A 22138-nucleotide genomic window follows, 5' to 3' on the forward strand; every position below is an offset into this window, starting at 1 on the left:
CTAATAATACATAATGTTTACTCGCTGGGTTTTATACATATACATATTTTTCGAATTAATCGGAAAGTGAAAAAGCGGTTCTAACCATAAATATAACCCCTTAAAATTTTTGGAACTTTATGAAATAGTACATAAATATTGGTGATGATAACAGACATCGATCAATTTCAATATATTATAGCTGATGCTTAAATTCTTCTCATAATAAATTGCATGGTTACGAAATTTCATTATTGCTGTGTAGAGTGCTAACAATTGAGGGAAGTTTATTAAAATTTCTCACTTTATATTTTTGTTGTTTTTTGTGCCCGTTTGTTTTGGTTTTTGTACTGCTTCATGTATTGTAAAGGGTGATTTTTTAAGAGCTTGATAACTTTTTTAAAAAAAAAAACGCATAAAATTTGCAAAATCTCATCGGTTCTTTATTTGAAACGTTAGATTGGTTCATGACATTTACTTTTTGAAGATAATTTCATTTAAATTTTGACCGCGGCTGCGTCTTAGGTGGTCCATTCGGAAAGTCCAATTTTGGGCAACTTTTTCGAGCATTTCGGCCGGAATAGCCCGAATTTCTTCGGAAATGTTGTCTTCCAAAGCTGGAATAGTTGCTGGCTTATTTCTGTAGACTTTAGACTTGACGTAGCCCCACAAAAAATAGTCTAAAGGCGTTAAATCGCATGATCTTGGTGGCCAACTTACGGGTCCATTTCTTGAGATGAATTGTTCTCCGAAGTTTTCCCTCAAAATGGCCATAGAATCGCGAGCTGTGTGGCATGTAGCGCCATCTTGTTGAAACCACATGTCAACCAAGTTCAGTTCTTCCATTTTTGGCAACAAAAAGTTTGTTAGCATCGAACGATAGCGATCGCCATTCACCGTAACGTTGCGTCCAACAGCATCTTTGAAAAAATACGGTCCAATGATTCCACCAGCGTACAAACCACACCAAACAGTGCATTTTTCGGGATGCATGGGCAGTTCTTGAACGGCTTCTGGTTGCTCTTCACCCCAAATGCGGCAATTTTGCTTATTTACGTAGCCATTCAACCAGAAATGAGCCTCATCGCTGAACAAAATTTGTCGATAAAAAAGCGGATTTTCTGCCACTGATTTTGGTAATAAAATTCAATGATTTGCAAGCGTTGCTCGTTAGTAAGTCTATTCATGATGAAATGTCAAAGCATACTGAGCATCTTTCTCTTTGACACCATGTCTGAAATCCCACGTGATCTGTCAAATACTAATGCATGAAAATCCTAACCTCAAAAAAATCACCCGTTACATACATATATATAAAAACAAATGTACATACTTAGGTATTATGTGTACCTGTTTGTATGAAATGCTAATAGAGTATAGCATCTTTGTGACGAATCAGCTGTGCGAATGAGAACAGCCAACGGCTCAGAGAATAGCATTCCACTTTCGGCCTGCAATCAGATGTTATTGGCAGTACCTACATTTATACATAGCTGCCAACCTGTAAATACTTCAATATAGGTAGGTATGCACCACTTATTTTCTTCAATGATAAACTAAATGTCTTCCAACAGTGGTGTGGGTGTGCACATACTCGTAAGTCCTTTTATGATAATGCATTGGATGATATGAAGAAATCATTTATTACTCAAACACAGATTCAAAATACGGCTATAAATAATATCTATATAGTTTTAACTTAGTTCATACAAGTTTCAGCAAAAAAAAAACATTTTTCAAAGGTCTCTTTAAACTAATAGGACCCTGTTATCGCGGGATAATGTCATAAGCTAAAAGCTATGTGCTTAAACTGGAATAACAAAAAGGAAACGATTAAACATAAAATACAAACAAAAATTTAAAAATAAAACTATTTAATTATTTTGTATATTTTCAAATGGCAAATCTATTCGTCGACTTCCCCAATAGTTATTTGTTGAACGTGAACTTCTAGATTTGTTTCATAAGCAAAATAACTGTTTCAAATTAGTTTTTATCTATAGATATGGTAATTATACTTATATAAACATATATACAGTATACTCTCGAAAAGTAAATCGATTGGTATTTTGGGTAATTTACTTTTTCGAATAATTTACTTTTCCAAATATATACATAAATTATCTGTTTTTATAATATTAAATGCATTTTTAAACTTAATTTAAAAAAATTCATTCATTTATTTGCTGCAATAAAACATATGGATTTACATGAAAAACATATTTACATTTACATACATACATATGTATTTACTATGAAGAGAAAAAATCTTGAATATTCTTTTGTTTTTTTTTCTTTTGCAATATATTTTCTGACCATCTTTGTACGACAATTCAAAAAGTCTGACACCTGATTTGCATCGTTTTCATTTTTAAAACAGTGGATCAAGTAGGAGAGTTTATTTACTAAAAAGACGCGATAAACAAGAGAGTAAGTGTTTTTGCAACATCGTAAAAAACGCTGCTTGCTTCGTTTCGAATTTTTTATCACACTCTCTGAAAAGTAAATTAAAAAATTTAAAAAATTTACTTTTTCGAGGTGCATGTGTAATCTTAAAGGTGATTAACTTTTCCGCGATTATTTACTTTCTGAGAATTTACTTTTCGAGAGTATACTGTATAACATGCATCTACTAAAGTGTGGACCATCATTAATAATAATGACCGGATTGAGTAGGTGCAGATTTGTTGTTTTTTCTCCCGAGTGTACCAATAACGCTATTGAAAGGTGTTTGCACAAAGAACATTATTTTTTTATACATATATAGATATGTTTAAATCCTCCAATAATTTTAAATTTAGCGGCTAGATGTGGAAAATAACCAGTTTAGTTGTATGTTGGTAATAAATTGAATGCTTAGAAATCATACAAACACACACTACCCACACACACGCGTGCGCGTGCTACTCTTCAATTATTGAATTTTGTTTATTTTCTACTAGAGACAATTGTTTATTTTCATTTCTAATCTGTTACCACAAAGCAAAAATAAATCATTATTTTTCTATTTGTTTTTGCTCTTTTATGCTTGCTATTTGTCAAAATCTAACATCTCTTTTATCTTTATTTTATTCATCTATTTTATGCTTAATTTTTAATTCCCTTTCAATAAATAACAATAATAAATAATGCCATAAACCCAGTAAAGGAATTTGTGAGTGATTTTCTAAGGCCGTAAAATCATAAGATAATAATAAACATAGTATCATAAATAAATATAATAAAGAAAAAATAATATTTGTTTGTGCGTGCCTATGGTATGTTTTTTGCGCAGCCAGCATTCGATCCCTTGGTGAATAGTTATAGGTACAGTAGTTTTCCGAAATAACGAATATTCGTTTTAACGCAAACCGCTTATAACGAACAAGCAAATTTTAACCGGGGATCACTGTATTTAACTCATTTTTATTGAAAAACATATCTCTAAGTGAGTACTCGAATTAACGAAAAATTCGATGTAACGAACAGGCTTGACAAGTAATGTGTTCGTTATTTCGGAAAATTACTGTACATTAAAATTCAGATAGCTGTTGCTATAGCAAATATAACCTAATTGCCGAAGCCCAAATCGATGCTTTTAAATCTTAGTTGGAAGCCCCAGATTTATAATAAAAATATGTTTGCTTTTATTTTGAATTTTACAGGATTATATATTATATATACATACATACATATGTGAGTCTATACGAAAATTTTTGATTCAACTCAGAAGATAGGATTGTATAAAACTAGTGCAGGAGTTTTTTCCAAACTCTTTGATTTGGTTACAATAAATATTGCTGTACTTGTGTAATATTATCAAGGGGTGCATGACTAAAGCGTTAAGAAATACAAATCTGCCAGTGACTTCATTTTGTGAAATGTGAGTAAAACGAATTTGAAAGTTCATGAATATTGGGCAAAGTGCGCTAAACTTGTTGGCAGCTATATGTAACGGGTTCATTTGTAAGCCAAAATTCATAAAAATACATTCATTAAATCGAAGTATCTGTAAGGAATCCCTAAAGTCATTTTTTTGGATTACTGCATTATCAGTCTTGAGATCGTGAATTGTTTGAACGCTCTGGTTGAATTGCTGCCACTGTTGGGTTTGTTTTAAACAAGTTTAATATACAAAAAATATTTATTTATAGAATTTGCATAAATATCGAAACTTAATGAATATTTCATGATATAAATATACATACATATATGTACATTCATATTTCTTTTTTGGTTATTTCATTTGGGAAGTTTCTTCATTACTAATATTACTCATTCATATCTATTGAAACATTTATATTAAAACAAACGCGTATTATAAAATCCCCTTTAATCGGATTGATTAGAAAAAATAAATATAATATATTTAAAATAAAGCTGTCTTTGATTCACCAAAACTAAGGGAGCGGCAAACCGAAAGAGCAGCTGGTATAAATGACAGATACATATGTACATAGGTAGAATAGGAAGAGGTTATAAGAGTTTAATGAGTTTGACTTTGTTATTTCTTTCGCTTGTATACTTTTGGAAAAGAGAATGGAACTTAAAAGTGGCGTTCATTGATGAATTGAAGGCGACTTAAATCATATCTTGTTTTCGTTGGTGTGAAAGTAGGAGAAGCTTTTTAGAACAATTAATTATCATTTTTTTAATATTAAAAAAGTTATGAAAAAAATATCAAAAATTCACTTGACAAAAGTCTTCATACAGTAACAAAGTAATTTATTTAGTGCAAAAAATATGTTAATTCTAGAGATTACTTGAATTTAGTATTTAGTTGGGACACCGTTGACACCAATTACCAATTTTACCCGCCGTTACTACTAAATGTATCAACTCAAGTTTGGGTGTTTGGGGAAAAGTAAGTGGCGATATCTGGTGGAACCCGTTATAGGATACAGTTTTTTTATACTCTCGCAACAAAAATTGGCAAGAAAGTATTATAGTTTTGTACACATAACGGTTGTTTGTAAGTCATAAAACTAAACGAGTTAGATATCGGGTTATAAATACCAAAATGATCAGGATGACGAGACGAGTTGAAATCCAGATGTCTGTCCGTCTGTCCGTCTGTCCGTGCAACGGATAACTTGAGTAAAAATTTAGATCGGACCATTGCCACGCCCACAAAATGGCGAAAACCAAAAACCTATAAAGCGTCATAACTAAGCCATAAAAAAGTTATCAAAGTATAATTTGGAATAAAGGATCGCACTAGGAAAGGGCATATTTGGATGTATTTTTTTTGTGGAAGTGGGCGTGTCCCCGCCCCCAAATCGGTTATTTGTATAAATCTCTCAAACAAATGAAGCTATATAAACCAAACTTTCTGCAGTCGGTTCTCTTACGTACCTTACCACACACCATGTTGAAAATTTCTAAAAGTGCGTTAACTCACTAACGAAAAAAGTCAGAAACACTAAATTTTACAGAAGAAATAGCAGAAGGAAGCTGCACAAATTTTTTTTTACAAAATGAAAAATGGTCGTGGCATCGCATACTTATGGGTCAAAAACCATATCTCAGGAAATACTCGACAGATTTCAATAATAACCATAAGGAACCAATGAAGATAGCGGAATAAAACTTTACACAAATAGTGCATATCATCTCTGGCTTCACTTGTGAAAAAATTGTCGAAAACGGACTATAATTTTTCAAGGCCCCAGATATCGAACATGTTGAATTCAGAGCCTAAGGGTAAATTTTAACCAAAAGTATGGGTAAAACTCTCAGATAATTCAATGTAATTCCTAGGAAATTGTTTTCTTCTAATTGTGTGTCTCTGTTCCAAAAATTATTAACCCTTTCATGGCCAATGTTACCTATAGGCAACATTGTACTTACCGGCTTCTAATTCTCGTTATTTACATTTTTTTGACCAGCGGTTTTTTCAATTATGTAAACGTATGTGTTGTGCAAGCTTACAATTACATTTTTTGTTATGAGCTGTGCACGTATTCAATTAGTAGGCGTTCTCCGCAGAGTGTAATTGTCAAAATCGTTTTCGCGAAATAAGTTATACTAAAGTGGTTATACAAAAAGTGTTCAGAAACATAAAAATAATTGCTTTATTTTAAAACAAAGTGAACTATATAAATAAGTAAAGATAAGAAAGTTATTAAAAAAAAATCATGAGAAGAGTGTTTAGTTTATTTATAATAATTTAATTTGTGCCTATAAGCAACATCCTGCAACTAATGAACCAGGATTCATATTTGAGTTAAGACTAATATATATCTGTCCTAAAAAAATGTTAGCTCCGCCCATTTTAATTCGGGCATATGAGGATTAAAATCGGGTCATAACATCTCCTAGCTCCCATATACCTAATTATAGGTTTTACAAAAATACGGTGGGCTTTATTCCGCATATACATACGTATTGGTTAATATGTGAGATACTTAGCAAAATTAAGGGAGCGTATAGTCTTGGATATAGTGTACCTTGCAAGTGAAAATGAAAGAAATCGGTTCAAGAATTACCTCAGCCCTCATATCTATATATGACGATTTTCGTTATTCTATTAAACTTTATGCCGAATTTATGGGTAAATATGTGTGTTATCTTAATAAAATTTCTTCAAAAAATTGCGAGAGTATAAAATGTTCGGTTGCACCCGAACTTAGCCTTTCCTTACTTGTTTTTGTATTGTTTTGAGAATATACCCCTTTAGTGATGTATTTGGCAGTTACTTTTGGAATTTGGTCCACCTTTTTGAGAATCAAACCGATGTCCTTAAAGGATGGATTTTTTCGGTATAATCAGTACATTTGAAGTTTTTTACAGTCGCCCTACTCTAGTCGAACATTTATGAATTTTCACCATATTATTATTTTTTAATTTTTCATGTTCTATCAAAAAATGTCTTATATCAACAAAAATTGCTTTTTGCGGAGGTATTGTAGGTATTTAAGTGTCCAAATTATAATTAAATTCAATAATAGCCAAACAGTAACCATAATAAAAGAAAAAAAGCGAATATTACATTACCGCAACACTGATTTTAGTGTATTTAGTATGAGATTCGTAGTGTATGTAGACTTTTGTCAAGGGAATTTTTGAGTTTTTCTTTAATAACTTTTTAATACATTTAAAAATATTGATATGTTTTGTTTATTGTGATTAGAAAGTGATTATAATGAAACCATACATTTTTCTAAAAAGCTTCTCTTACTTTCACACCAACAAAAACAGGGGTGTATGTAGACATTTGTCAGACACTGTATAAATAGGCACTATATGAGCAGTATACAAACAATTATAAACAAAACAAGTAAGGAAAGGCTAAATTCGGGTAAAACCGAACATTTTATACTCTCGCAATTTTTTGAAGAAATTTTATTAAGATAACACACATATTTACCCATAAATTCGGCATAAAGTTTAATAGAATAACGAAAATCGGCATATATAGTATACCGATTTCATTATTAAGCCCATCGTATTTTTGAAAAACCTATAATTAGGTATATGGGATCTAGGGGAAGTTATGAACCGGTTTTAATCATTTTTGGTACAGAGACACACTATTAGAAGAAAAAGATTCCCTCTGAATTAAATTAAGATATCTGAGAGATTTATCGATATTTTCGGTGAAAAATTACCCTCGGCATCGAAAAGTTATAGTACGATTTCAAAATTTTTTTCACAAGTTATGATCTGATCAGTTCACATACAGTAGTTGTGTAAAGTTTTATTACACTATCTTCATTATCTTCGTTATGAATATATTATATATGAATGAGATGGAATTCAAAATTGAGTTATATGGAAAGTAGTCGTGGTTGTGAACCGTTTTCATCTATTTTCCACACGTGTCATCAAGGTGTCAAGAAAATGCTATATACCGAATTTCATTGAAATGAGATATGGTTTTTGACCCATAAGTGGGCGACGCCACGCCCATTTCCATGCTGTAAAAAATCTTACTACAGCTTCCTTCTGCCATTTCTTCTGCAAAATTTAGGGTTTCTGATATTATTCGTTAATGAGTTAACGCACTTTTAGCAATTTTCAACATAACCTTTGTATGGGAGGTGGGCGTGGTTATCATCCGATTTCCACTATTTACGTGGTGTATGATGGGGTACGTAAGGGTAAAACTGCAGAAAGTTTGGTTTGTATAGCTTTACTGGTTTGCGATATATGTTCAAAAAAGTTATTTGTGGGCGTGGCCCCGCCCCCTTCCCCAAAAAATGATGTCCAAATATGCCCCTTTCTAGTGCGATCCTTTGTACCAAATTTTACTTGTATAACTTTATTTATAGCTCAGTTATGACAATTTATGTGTTTTCGGTTTTCGCCATTTTGTGGGCGCGGCAGTGGATTTTGCCATCTTCGAAAGCAACCCTCTCACGATCTCAAGGAATATTTGTACCAAGTTTCGTCAAGATATGTTAATTTTTACACAAGTTACAGCTTACACAGACGGACAGACGGACAGACGGACAGATGGACAGACGGACGGACGGACAGACATCCGGATCTACACGTCACCCTGATCACTTTGGTATATATAAGCCTATATCTAACTCTTTCAGTTTTAGGTGTTACAAACAACCGTTATGTGAACAAAAATATAATACTCTCTTAGCAACTTTTGTTGCAATAGTATTAATATACATCGATTGTTGCAAAAAAAAAGAAATAAATGCCGATTTGTTTCATACTCTACAATAAATGAATATACCTATAAGTTTAAAAATATACTTATTTTCACTATGTTTTCATAATTATTTTAAGTTTAAGCTACAGTTTTTTTGCAGGATTTAAATATTCCAGTTTATATTATGCCAGTGCTATAAAATAACATGTCTATATTTTCTTATTCCGAATTATTAAATACAATATTTTGATTATCTACTACAGAGGCGAGCTATACGTTGGGTAAGTGTGTGTACGTGAGTTCTTTAGAAATATTTTTAAGAATGCTACATACTTATGTAAAAAAAGATGTGGAAATAGTGAAGCAGCTGAATCAAAACAAAATAGAACAGCGGGGGTTAGTCATGTGATGCGACTTTCATTCTACATTGTTGCGGTTTTTGACAGTGCGGCTGTTAATAAAATGTCCAAGACTCGATTGTCACAATAACCACAAGTAGAACAAGGCTGTTTGTGGTTGGTAATTCCAAGAGTTAATTTTTTAATATTATTGTCTGTGATCAAATATTGGTTTGTTCTTTTCTTATTTGTTTGGCACAAAAGATCGCATGCAGATGTCAAACCTGAGACCTATGTGGTATATACATACAGTGTTTGAAGACGGCTAAACATTTTTTGTTAAAATCACTATTTTATCAAACAACACATTCAAAACGATCCATTGATTTATTCTAACTGAATAAAAACAAATGTATGTCTATAAAATTAAGATATCTTAATGAATATGTGTTTCCTTGGCACCCTGAGGAGGTTGCTTTCGAAGATGGGCAAAATCGGTCCACTGCCACGCCCACAAAATGGCGAAAACCGAAAAACTATACAGTGTCATAACTAAGCCATAAATAAATGAAATTTGGAACATAGGATCGCATTAGGGAGGGGTACATTTGGATATAATTTTTTTTGAAAAGTGGGCGTGACCCCGCCCCCAAATAGGTTTTTTGTATATATTTTGCTAATAAAAAAACCTGTATAAACTTTCTGCAGTCGCTTCTTTATACAGTACAAAAATGAAACAAATCGGATAATAACCTCGCCCAACTCCCATACAAAATGACTAAAAGTGCGTTAACTCACTAATCAAGATCGTCAGAAACACTAAATTTTACAGAAAAAATATCAGAAAGAAGCTGCACTGAGATTTTCTTACCAAATTGAAAATGGGCGTGGCGTCGCCCACTTATGGGTCAAAAACCATATCTCCAGAACTACTCGACCGATTTTAATGAAATTCTTTCTTGACATCCTGATTACACATGGGCGAAACGGGTTCACAACCATGCCTACTTCCTATATAACTCAATTTTGAATTCCATCTGATTCGTTCCCTTTATAATATATACATTAGGAACCAATGTAGATATCGGAATAAAACTTTACCATGAACCATGACTTTTCAAGGCCCCTTATATCGAACATGAAGAACTCAGTTCCGAAGGGTAATTTTTCACCCTCTGTTCCAAATGGTCAAAATCGAGGCATAACTTCCCCCAGATCTCATATACCTAATTATAGATAATATATAATTAAGTGAGCGTATATTCTTCGATATATTGTATCTTGGTGGTGAAAACGAGTGAAATCGGTTTAGGAATTACCTCAGTCCCTATATACTATTTATGATGATTTTCGTTATTCTTTTGAACTTTATGCCGAATATATGGGTCGAATTGTGTTACCTTTATAAATAAAATTCAATACATATGTAAGTATCCTCGATATTAAGAACTGACCCAATATGTTTAGATAAATCAAGTCTTAAATTTGGGTTCCGCAATCGATTAGAGGTAAGATTTTTAGTGTATTGTAATTTACACTCCGTTCAAACTCCTGATCTAACTGGTTTATTATTTATTATTAATTATCGAACGTGTGTCAGCTGTTAAAGCTCAGTTGAGTAACCTTAAAGTGTAAGTGGAAATGTGTAAAAGTTTGACGTTAATCGAAGTTTCTCTTTTGAATGACTGTATTCAGCATATTCACAATATAAGCCAATTATGGAAAACTTAAGCATCTTAATGATGTACGCATAACATTGATGTCAAGTAAACTCGTTGCAAGCAACTGGTCTTTTTCAGGTGTTGAAAGCTTTCAAAAATTAAATTGTCGGATTTCGGTCAGAAACATATAATAAAAGTAACAGAAAATTGTTCGATATTTTTCTCTGTAGTTGATTTGGAGGAGATATTCTAGTTATGAACTGTTATATTTTCTTACTAGTTTGATGCCTCACTGCGCGGAAGTTTTGTGAGAGGCCTGGAATTTGAGAATTTAACATTATACTTGCCACAAAACTACTCCCATCATACAAGTAGTGCCTTGTAACCTGGCTATTTTTTGAAGGTCTAAGTTGTGAACACTTTCATGTTATTTTCTCTCTTTTAAACACTTTGATTTCTTAAGTCACCGCTTATTAGAATTTAATCTTATTCAGTTGACTTTGTCTAGCTCAAGCTGTTTTGAACTTGTAAAAACAAGTACAAGTATTATGTATACGGATCAATGTCCCTAAACTTTAGATTGTCTCTTACTATTTGTGGACTTTGTGTTGCGGAGTGAGTAGGCGCTGTTCGTTGCGTGCGGACACGACGACTTTCAATTTTGCATATGTTTACGCGACATTAATTGTGCAGACACGGTCGACAGACACATACACGTACCGTTTTGCTTTAATTTGCTCATTTGGGCATTAACAAAATAAAATTCCGAATGGAAGTGCACGCAGATCTCTCACTGTTTATTGCGGTTTCGCCGCGCTTTCCCCGCCTCACCAATTGTTTCTATGTGGTCGCTTTTGCAATTAATTTCTGCAACCTGCCGTTTGTCAAAGTGACAGTGCCAAATGTACATACATACATATGTACACAATTATATCTCTGTGTAGTATGACAAGGCAAAATAATTTGTCAACGGCGCGCCACGCAGTCAAATTAATAATTAATAGATAAACACTACATTGCGGGTATTGCGGGTGACAATGCCAATAATGATAATAACATTAACGCACACTCACACATACATATGTATATATGAGTGTATTGTGCACCCATTGTAGTCAAACTTCAATATCACCCAAGTGTTGCTATCTGCTTTGATAATTGTACATTATTTGTAAATGCAAATCGATCGTACTTTTAAAAAAATATCTATGTACAAATTTTTGTGCATGTGTATAATAATAGATTTGATTTCATAGGAATAATAAGCTAAAACTGTGAGATACATACATACATGTACATGTATGAGTATACCCATACAAAGCTCATTTCGATGGGACACCGCGATAATGCAAGAAATATTGCCCATTGTTGAGTTTCGCGGTTGATAAATTGAGCAATTGAATTGTAATAGTTGCAAGGTTTGCGATTAGAAATGTCCGTGATCGAACTTCTGACAAATAAAGTCACGTAAGGTTAAACGAGATTATGTTTTTAATATCGCTGTCGGGCTAGGGCTTAACTAAAAAGAGAGCAACGCTGAATACAAATCTCGCTCACTATTTATTATGCCTTCGCATTTGGTTGGAGCAAATGTCAAAATGGGTCGAATATATTGTCAATTTGTTATGTTTTGAACGAGACTTTTGCCGACTACTTAGGCTATTATGAATTTTGCGAATGTTAGAATGGAGTCCACTTACGCTCGTGTGAAATGAATAAGCTTTCTTTTGGCATAATATTGTAATCTCAGAAGAATTTGGTAGCAGATGCAAACGAAATTTTTTAAGAGTCTAAAAAAATTCTGAACGTCTTTAATTAAATAAATGTTCACTGTTTGAATTGCCAATAATTTATTAATAATCATTGGCGAATTAAAAACTGCTGAAATTCTTTTTTCAACATCTGCATCATTTTTTCAACAATACCCTGAATATTTTTACTGTTATTTATGAGTGTTTTCAAAAATACGAAAAGTGAGTATGTGCAAGCTTATTACCGCACGGAACAATCATATAACAATGATTGTATTTGCATAAATATATGACTGTGTGTTATGTCCGTCGGTCGTATTAGCTTTGCTAACTTTTATGGCGTGTTCAACACCTGTCATCAATTAAATCACGTCAAAAAGGCGCATTGTGGTGGTTATTGGTTATGGCATATAGTCTATTGGCAGCAATGTGAACTTAATAACACTATTATTTTCTAATTCACACATGTAACACATGCATGTTCATATGTACGTATGTATGTAGCTGGCTTTAAATAAACATATGTATGTATGCTTCATAATTTGACAGCCAAAGAATAATTAATTCGTCAGTATAAAAACGATAAACGTCAAATGATTGCCGCTGTAGCAAATGACTTTCCACACCTCAGTGATTAGTTTCGCAGTTTGGCTGAATTCTACTTCTTCCCAGGTGCGACTATTAGATTACTTTCAACACTACCTAATGAGGCGTTTGCCAAATAGGTATGAACGTGCCTACATTTTTTCGCTTTTCGCACTGTGTGGGTATAATTAATAAGTACTTTTAAATCGTTACAGTTACTTAATTATTTTAAAGTGTTCATGACTACAGCTCACAAATTCATAAAATATTTGAATTTGGAAATGTGTTTTTGTACTCGTATTGCCATCTCCCAAGTGGAGTGTTTTTGCAAATTTTAAATATATTTTTATTTTATTTTATTTTACTTTGTTGTGTTAACAATAATAAGTAACATACAACTTTATCTTAAACTGGATGTTGTTTTATACCTAAACAGAGCATATCTTTATGCAATTGAAAAAAGTAATTTGTTTTTAATAATTCGAAGCATAACCTTTGGTTTTCAACATTATCACATATGGTTAATTAGCGCAATAAAGTTGTTTAAAACGTGACTGGAAACGCCCCAGCATTTTTCCGCTACATTTTCTTATTTGCTCGTACTATTAAGGAACTGAAAACTTCACTTTGTTGCTAAATAAACTAACATTTCACATACTTAGAAAAAGCTTTTATAAAATTGTACTAACTTTATGGATTCGATCAAATACGTAACCTGAAAGAAACTAGTGGTGGATCATTGCGCTAAAGTTCGTTGAATAATTTCTAAATATTTTTTATTTTCGTTTTGATATGGACAAAATAAAAGATAGTTTTCAATGAACTACATATGTACTGAATTAAGGATATTATTCATATAAAAGACGTCGGAGAAGCTAAAATGAATTATTGCATTTTCGAAGAATATTGGTAACTATGAAAACAATAAGTAATTATATTTGAATTGTTTTAATTTTGTTACAACTATTATCGTGCTATATTTACATTTACGGTTACTGCTATTAGAAGATCATTCACTACATAACACAAAATAATTGAAATAAGTAATTAATTGCTAATTTTTTTTGTGCTATATTGTCTTTTTTTATACTCTCGCAACAAAGTTGCTAAGAGAGTATAATAGTTTTGTTCACATAACGGTTGTTTGTAACACTCAAAACTAAACGAGTTAGATATAGGGTTATATATACCAAAGTGATCAGGGTGAAGAGTGGAGTTCAAATCCGGATTTCTGTCTGTCCGTCCGTCTGTGCAAGCTGTAACCTGAGTAAAAATTAAGATATCTTGATGAAACTTGGTATAAGTGTTTCTTAGCACCATAGGAAGGAAAACACATAAAGTGCCATAACTAAGCACAGCCCAAAAATGGAGGAAATCGGGATATAACCACGCCTTCCTCCCATACAAAGGTTATGTTGAAAACTGCTAAAAATGGTTTAATTCAGTATAGGAAAACACTAGATACCTTAAATTTCATTATAAAGAAGGTACGGAAGAGCTTCACTCAAATTGGTATACAAAACTTTATATGGGTGTGGCTCCGCCCACTTTTGGGTCAAACACCAATGAAATTTGGTTTGTGATATTTCCCTTACATCCCAATGATATGTTGTGAAAACAGGCCAAATCAGTTCACAACCACGCCTTTTTCCTATATACCAGAACTTTGAAGTCGATCTGAATCGTTTACTTTACATGAAATAAAGTAGGCACTAATGAACATATCGGAACAGAACTTTACATAAATACTGCATTTATAGGGTGACATCGCTCTCATAAAAATCGTCGAAATCGGACCATAAGAAAACTTATGGCCCCATATATCGAACATGAGGACCCTCAGTGCTTCTAATTTTTTTTACAAAAATATAGGTAAGTCTCACAGATATTTTGAAGAAATTCATAGGGATATCTTTCTTTTAATAATATGCTTCCGTGCCTGAAATACGTGAAATGGGGTCATAACTTCACATAACTCCCATGTACCTAATATTAGGGTTTCCATCTTTCAAAAGACTTTATGGCATATATATGACGAATGTGTAGGTCAAATTGTGTAATATATTAATAAAATTAATTAAATAAATTGCGAGAGTATAAAATGTTCGGTTACACCCGAACTTAGCCCTTCCTTACTTGTTTACATATAGGGTGATATACATATTTCTTAAGTTTATCCGTTTTTTCATCATTATCACATTGGTGGTAGACAAGCGGTTCCTATTGACCAAACACTAACTTATATGTGTGAGAATATTATATAAACATACATATGTATTAGGGCTCTTAAAATTATTCGAATAACCCGAAAACCGATTATTCGAATATCCAGTTTGTAACCGTTCGTATGAATATTAACCGATTAATGTTACGAATATTCGAATAGTCGTTTTACTACGATTATTCGAATAGTTGCTCTGCTGCGAGTTTTCGAATAAATGAAAATTGTTTGAAATCCAAGCAGCATTTTATTTTTGTTTGTGAAAATATCAATTTTGCATTTTTCGTGAGTTTCACTTTTTTCAATCAAATTTGAAATTTAATGAACTTTCCATTATTCGAATAGCCGACAACGAACGGTTAACCGGATAGTCGGAAATGAGAGTTTAACAAATACTGCAAACCGAATATTATTATTCGAATAATGCCCTATCTGGTTAATTCGGTCTATATTCCCCATAAAGTTATATTCGGCCAACGAAATGAATCACCTAATTATATACATATGTATGTATGCACGTACATATGTGTGTATATTTACGCATCATAGAATGCAAATTGGTAAATTTTAATTTATTTTTAAATTATCAACACGCGAAGCAACGGGAATTATTTTGTATATTCTGCGCTTATCACCAGAGCTTTCAGCATTGTATAAACCTGCCTATGGTTATACAATGGCTTTCAGTCAGGCAATGCAAAACGATTTCTTGTTCGCCGTAGCAGTAAGCAATATGGATCTATTAGCCTGTCATGAGTTTGACGTCTCTCCTGTAGAGTATAATACGATATCGATAAGTACATACATATACTTAATTCTAATTTTATTTTATTATTACTATTTTAATTTAAATTATAATTAATGTCAGCTTATAGTTTTCATTTTTCTGCTTAATTTAGATATTTTTAGGAACTAGAAGAACTAGAAGATATGGCAAATATGACTTTAATTGCTCCAAAAATTCTAGATAGTTGTATTAGGATATATAGAACCAGATATTAAATCTATTGAAGATATTATCTCTTATTTAAATTGTATATTTGTATGACGTATAAGGAAAATATTATATAAACAACAAAAGGAAAGAGGAGTAAAGTTTAAATTTATTCATAAAATTAGTTTTTGCACAAATAGATTAAAATCAAACGTCAGCGAAAGCAGAATAAATAACAGCGGACAACGCTGAATCTATTCATCGCATGCTTGTTGCATCTGATATATAAATTATGAACCTACACCATTCATCGAGTTTGGCCTTACCTTATTGAAATTGTTTAGTTTCTGACACTGAATTACAGAATTCAATAAACGTTGTGTCCGATACCTACGGATAGATTTGTTTTTGAGCAATTTTATTCGTGTTGGTTGATTCGGTTATTTTCAACAGAATACTTGTATAATAAAATACATTATTACCCAGCTACAAGCTCTTAAAAGTTTCTAAAATTCCAATATTATGTACGTATTCAAAGCGTCAGATTCAAATGTGACAAATAAGCTCTTTTTGACTGTTACGGAAATAAATTCGTGAATGTTATGATGGTAAGACACAAAACTAAACTACAATATCTTATTATATTGGGTGAGCAAAAGCGGTAAATGCTGTATTTTCTAAATAAATATAAGTAAATTAGACAACATAAATACTAACTACGACAGTATATACAATTACAAAAGTACACAGTACAATTACAAGTAAAAAATACCCACTTCCCAAAGGTATACCAAATGCCCGATATTTCTCATCACTTAAAAATTAGGAAAGTAAAAAAGGAAAAATGTAAATAGTAGAAAATTGAACATAGAACGTTGGTAAGTCAAACTCAATTTGGTTGTAAAGTATGAATTTTAAATTAACAATTAAAATAAAATGTTGGAATTAGAACGGACCAATTCAAAAAGCTACGAACTATCATAAAACACAATATTATAAATTACGATCTTAAGTGGCAAAAGTAGTCGATTTAATTGTAGCAAGGTGACTTTTGCATATTTATTTAATAAATGTATTTGCATATCTGATTTGTTGGAATATGTCAGCCGTCGCCGTCTTGATAATAATATACGTACAATATATAAAGTATGCATATATTAATATTAATAATATTTATAATATAAAAAGTCATGAGATTAATTGCTTGCGCGTTGGTCAATTTAATTGCAGGGTAACCATAAGTATCTCAGTTTGTGTCGGTGATATATTCTAAAAAGTTGGAGGAATAAGTGTATACTATGTCATTGGGATTCGTACTATTTTATTTGTAACATACCAAAATTTCCCGCATTTTCAAAACAATAATAGTTTTAAGGGAAAAATTAAAACCATTGTTGAAAATACTCACAGTTCAATAATATAAACATTTAATTTAAAACGTAGCAAGTTTAAATGGGGTTTATAGTGATAACTATGACTTAAATACCGATGAGAATTTGTTTCTTAAAAATATTTAAAAGTGATAAATGCATAGAGAAGTGTTATGAGACTGACCAATCCTCAAAAGTGGCTAAAGGGGCCATCCATAAATTACGTCACACGAATTTAAGGACTTTTTAACCCCTCCCCCCTCCTTGTCACAAGTTGTCACATTTAGTTAAATATTAAAGTACAGAGACAACGAATGACTAGTCAAGAAATTATAGATACCTAATTATGCTGCTGCTTGATCGGCGTGGTACAGAGCAGTCAGTCGTCTAGCACCCAAGAGCGCAGCAGAGCGGAAAACGATATTGCCCTAAATTTTGAAATGTGATGTCACAAAGCTTTTGACCCCCCCCTGCCCTTTGTCACACAATGTCACTTCTGAATGATACCCTTCCCCCCTTCAAGGTGTGACGTAATTTATGGATGGCCCCAAATAGATTTTGACAAATATCCTCGTTTTATGTTTTCTGTTTTTAAAACTTATTACAAATTCAGAAAATATAATTGTAATACTTATTTGGATCACAAGATTTGGCAATGTCTCCTTGAAGCAACTGCCATTCAAAATGACTCTTTTGTGCTAGGCGGCCCACGGATTGAGTCCTACTAGCATATAACCTTTATCCATTGATAATGAATTAAATGTTTTTATGTTTCTGTTTATTGGCATATAAAATTAAATCTCTATTATGTATTAAATATCTATTATAACTTCTGTTGGCAACACTGTTCTGGTGACTAGAATTTAAACGGTAGTTAAAACGCCAGGTGTTTGCCGTCAAGATGTAAATAATGTATGCATATTATTTTCTAAACATTAATTTGTTATTTTATTTTATTAAATATGTATTTTATTAGTTTCCTTTTTCTCTCTGCACATACACACATATAAAAACAAACTGATTTTTATTCAAAGTCAAAGCAGGTGGTATGAGCAAACGTAGAAGCAATAAGGTTGCCGCACCTCCATCCATATAATAAAATGTAATTTTAAATTCAATAAAATGAAAGGTGTTGCAAGTAGTAGAATTTTATAAATATAATCTTAATCACCGGTGTATACAAACACATACACTTGTCTGTCGAGATTCAATCTTGCTAAACTATTACATAACTAAACAACAAATAACCAGCTTAGTGGCTTAGCAATAAGGATTATCACATGTTCGTGTTGATATAATAAAACGACCATCACTTTTCAACCACTTCACGGTGATATTTCTACTTTGACTGAGTTCCGTGATATTGAAACAATTCTAGAAGCTACACATGTCAATTAGGTCGAGTTCTTGGCACAGACTTATGAGAAAATCAAAGGGTGTATGAGATATAAGTGGATGTATGTGTATATGTAAATTATTCCACATACGCTTCACATATTGGTCGGATATTAATATTATTCTTCTTATTAGACAACTTTTGTGTGCATTTCCAACATTTGTCATAATTAAAAAAATAAATGGAATACAGAGAGCAATCTGTGCAAGTGTTACAGGTGAAATCAAGTCATCTCCAACTGATGCGCTTAATGTGCTTCTACATCAACTACCCATAGACATCTATACTTATAAAATAGTAGCAATTTTAGGAATTAGGTGTTTGGAACCAAGAGAACTATGGACATATTTATATTCTCAACTAACTCAAAGTAAATGTTAAAAAATCAGACTACGTTCTCAAAAAGTTGGATTTCAATAGTTACTTTCAGGTGAGAATACACTGTAGACGTGAATGGAGACGAGGCTTGGTAGTCGAGGAACATACCATCTCTCTATTTGTTTACCGAACTCAGCTAGCATCTTCCATGCGGATGTACTGGGCATAGAGAAAGCCTGTGAAGCTCTATTGAATAACTACGAGAGGATACATAAAGCAACAATATACACAGAAAGCCAGTCTGCACTCCTGGCCTTGTCGTCCATAACTGCCAGAGGGCATTGAGTTCACTGGAGGACAAACTCCACCTAGACATGATCTGGGTTCCCGGCCACGGGAACATTTTCGATAACGAAAAAGGTGACAAGTTGACAAAGGTAGCAGCCTTTCTAAATGAAAAGATTTACCGATATTTTTGGTGAAAAATTAGCCTTATTCACTGAGTTCTTTATGTAGATATCCGGGGTCTTGAAAAGTTATAGTCCGATTTCGAAAAATGTTCCATTAGTGAAGCCACAGATGATATACAGTATTTGCGTAAAGTTTTATTCCGCTATCTTCATCGGTTCCTTAGTATATATTATAAAGTGAACAAATCAGGTGGAATTCAAAATTGAGTTACATGGGAAGTTGGAGTGCTTGTGAACCGCTTTCGCCCATTTTTCATCCGTGTTGTCAGGGGATCAAGGAAGTATTATATTACCGAATTTCTTTGAAATCGTTCGAGAAGTTGCTTAGATATGGTTTTTGACCCATAAGTGGCCACACCACGCCCATTTTCCATTTTGTAAAAAAAATCTGAGTGCAGCTTCCATCTGCCATTTCTTATGTAAAATTTGGTGTTTCTGACGTTTTTCATTAGTGAGTTAACTCACTTTTAGTAATTGTCAACATAACCTTTGTATGGGAGGTGGGCGTGGTTATTATCCCATTTTTTCAACTGTATAAGGAAATGGCTAAAAGAAACGACTGCAGTTTGCTTTATATAGCTTTATTGGTTTGCAAGATATATACAAAAAACCTATTTAGGGGCGGGGCTACTCCCACTTTAAAAAAAGAATTTGTCAAAATGTGCCCCTCCCTAATGCAATCCTTTGTATTTTACTTTCAAAACTTTTTTTATGGCTTAGTTATGACGCTTTATGTGTTTTCGGTTTTCGCCATTTACTCAAGTTATAGCTTGCACGGACAGACGGACAGACAGACGGTCGGACATACGTCCGGATTTCAACTTCACTCGTCATCCTGATCATTTATATATACATATAACCCCATATCTAACTCTTTTATTTCTGGGTGATACAAACAACCGTTATGTGAACAAAACTATAATATTCTGTGCAACATGTTGCGAGAGTATAAAAATAAGGCACTTTATCACATTTTTTCGTTTCAATTTAGGAGAAAATTTCTACCATTTAGTAATTTAAAAAAAAAATACATAAATGCAACGATCTTACTTGTGAGAATATGGGTTTTTCAGATGATAAGCCCTCGGTAGATAAGATATCATATGATAAGTTTTTATAACTTTTCAGAACTGTAATTAATTAATTAATTACCTTGTTGGTTTATAGAAAACTGAAATATATCCAATAGTACAATACAATTTGCAAATCTTATTTGTTTCCAAAGCTAAATTTTATAAAAAATAGACAGTTTGACAATACTCTCTCGAAAATTATCAAATATATTTCTCTGTGTACGGAAGAGCTGTAAAAGCCACGGGGATATTACTACATATTAAGTTTATATGCTTTACAAGGTAGAGAGGTCTCCGTTTTATAATAACAATCTATTTGAAATATTTTTAAAAGGAAATATCGCAATAAAAATATTTAAAAACCTTTAGAAAACTTTCAAATTTATTAATTGGACATATTTTGCACGCCTTCAATTCTATGCTATGAATGTTACCACACGGAAATGATCTCTTTTGAGATATTATTTAATACACAGTAGAAGATACTTCGTTTAGTAATATTACTTCGAAGTTTAGGCCAAAGCTGTCGGAAATGCAAATATAGTTTTATGCATATGAACTGATGTGAATGTACACATCGTTCTTTAGCGACTCCATCGGTAAATTTATGACATGTCAAATATGCACGTATCTGAAACTGTAAGCAAAATATCTGGCTCATTTATTGCACTATTGTAACACTACATTATTGACATTATTCATTGGCCTTCCACGGTCTGCCTTTGAGAGCTGTGTGAACACGAAGTTAAAACGTTTAGAATAATAAAAGTCCGTAATAACGTGCCGTTTGCCTCGCCAGCGCTGCCAGTTTGCCAAGACAACAGAAAGTTCGTGACCAGTAAATGAACGCATAAGCAGGCATTTGACATGTTGAGGGTGTTCTCCTGCATCTGACTCCGCACAGTTCGAGCACACAAAGCATCCCAACAACCGGTGGCTGTGCCGACTATTGCAATAAAGTGTTGGTGGTGCTAATGTCTGATCTCCTAGCAACAATGCAACTGTCCGCAGTCTAGCCGGAACTTCAGTCTCAAAATTTACGGCGATTACTTCTCAATCGCTCTGTCTTTTCAACTCGAAAGTCGAGCACAATCATCATTGCTCTGTTGATTTAAATTGTTCTGAGTATTAACATTGCCATGTAATGTTAATGATAAATATTTATATAGACATTATACATATACATATATATTTTAAAAATATATATACGAGAAGTGTACATATGTACACTTTGGCTGTCACTTTATGATTAATCAATAAATAATAGAACTGTATAAAAAGTTGGCGCAATAAGTTGCACCAAATTTGCATATAATGCCACATATACGCTACAGTGTGTAACAAAATTAATATTAATAAAATGTCTGATATGTGGAAAGAAAGAGCTTTAACTGGTTATACTCTGCATCCAAAAAAATTTGATTACATATTAGCTCTTTTCAGACCTCTAAC

General features: G+C 32.7%; 1 protein-coding gene across 3 annotated transcripts in view; it reads right to left on the reverse strand.

The window, feature by feature from the left end:
* The window catches only part of LOC105217805 (arylalkylamine N-acetyltransferase 1), a 62497-nt gene that overhangs the window by 13016 nt on the left and 27343 nt on the right, over positions 1-22138 (reverse strand). For 2 of the 3 annotated variants that reach the window (XM_011193001.3, XM_054234491.1), the window contains exon 2: positions 16386-16449. The exons of the other annotated variant lie outside the window; for it this stretch is intronic. In XM_011193001.3, coding sequence (XP_011191303.1) covers positions 16386-16449 — 64 coding nt within the window. The remainder of the gene's footprint in view (positions 1-16385; positions 16450-22138) is intronic. 3 annotated transcript variants of the gene reach the window in all.

This window comes from Zeugodacus cucurbitae, chromosome 6 (assembly GCF_028554725.1).
Source record: "Zeugodacus cucurbitae isolate PBARC_wt_2022May chromosome 6, idZeuCucr1.2, whole genome shotgun sequence".
In the NCBI taxonomy this organism is placed as follows: Eukaryota; Metazoa; Arthropoda; class Insecta; order Diptera; family Tephritidae; genus Zeugodacus; species Zeugodacus cucurbitae.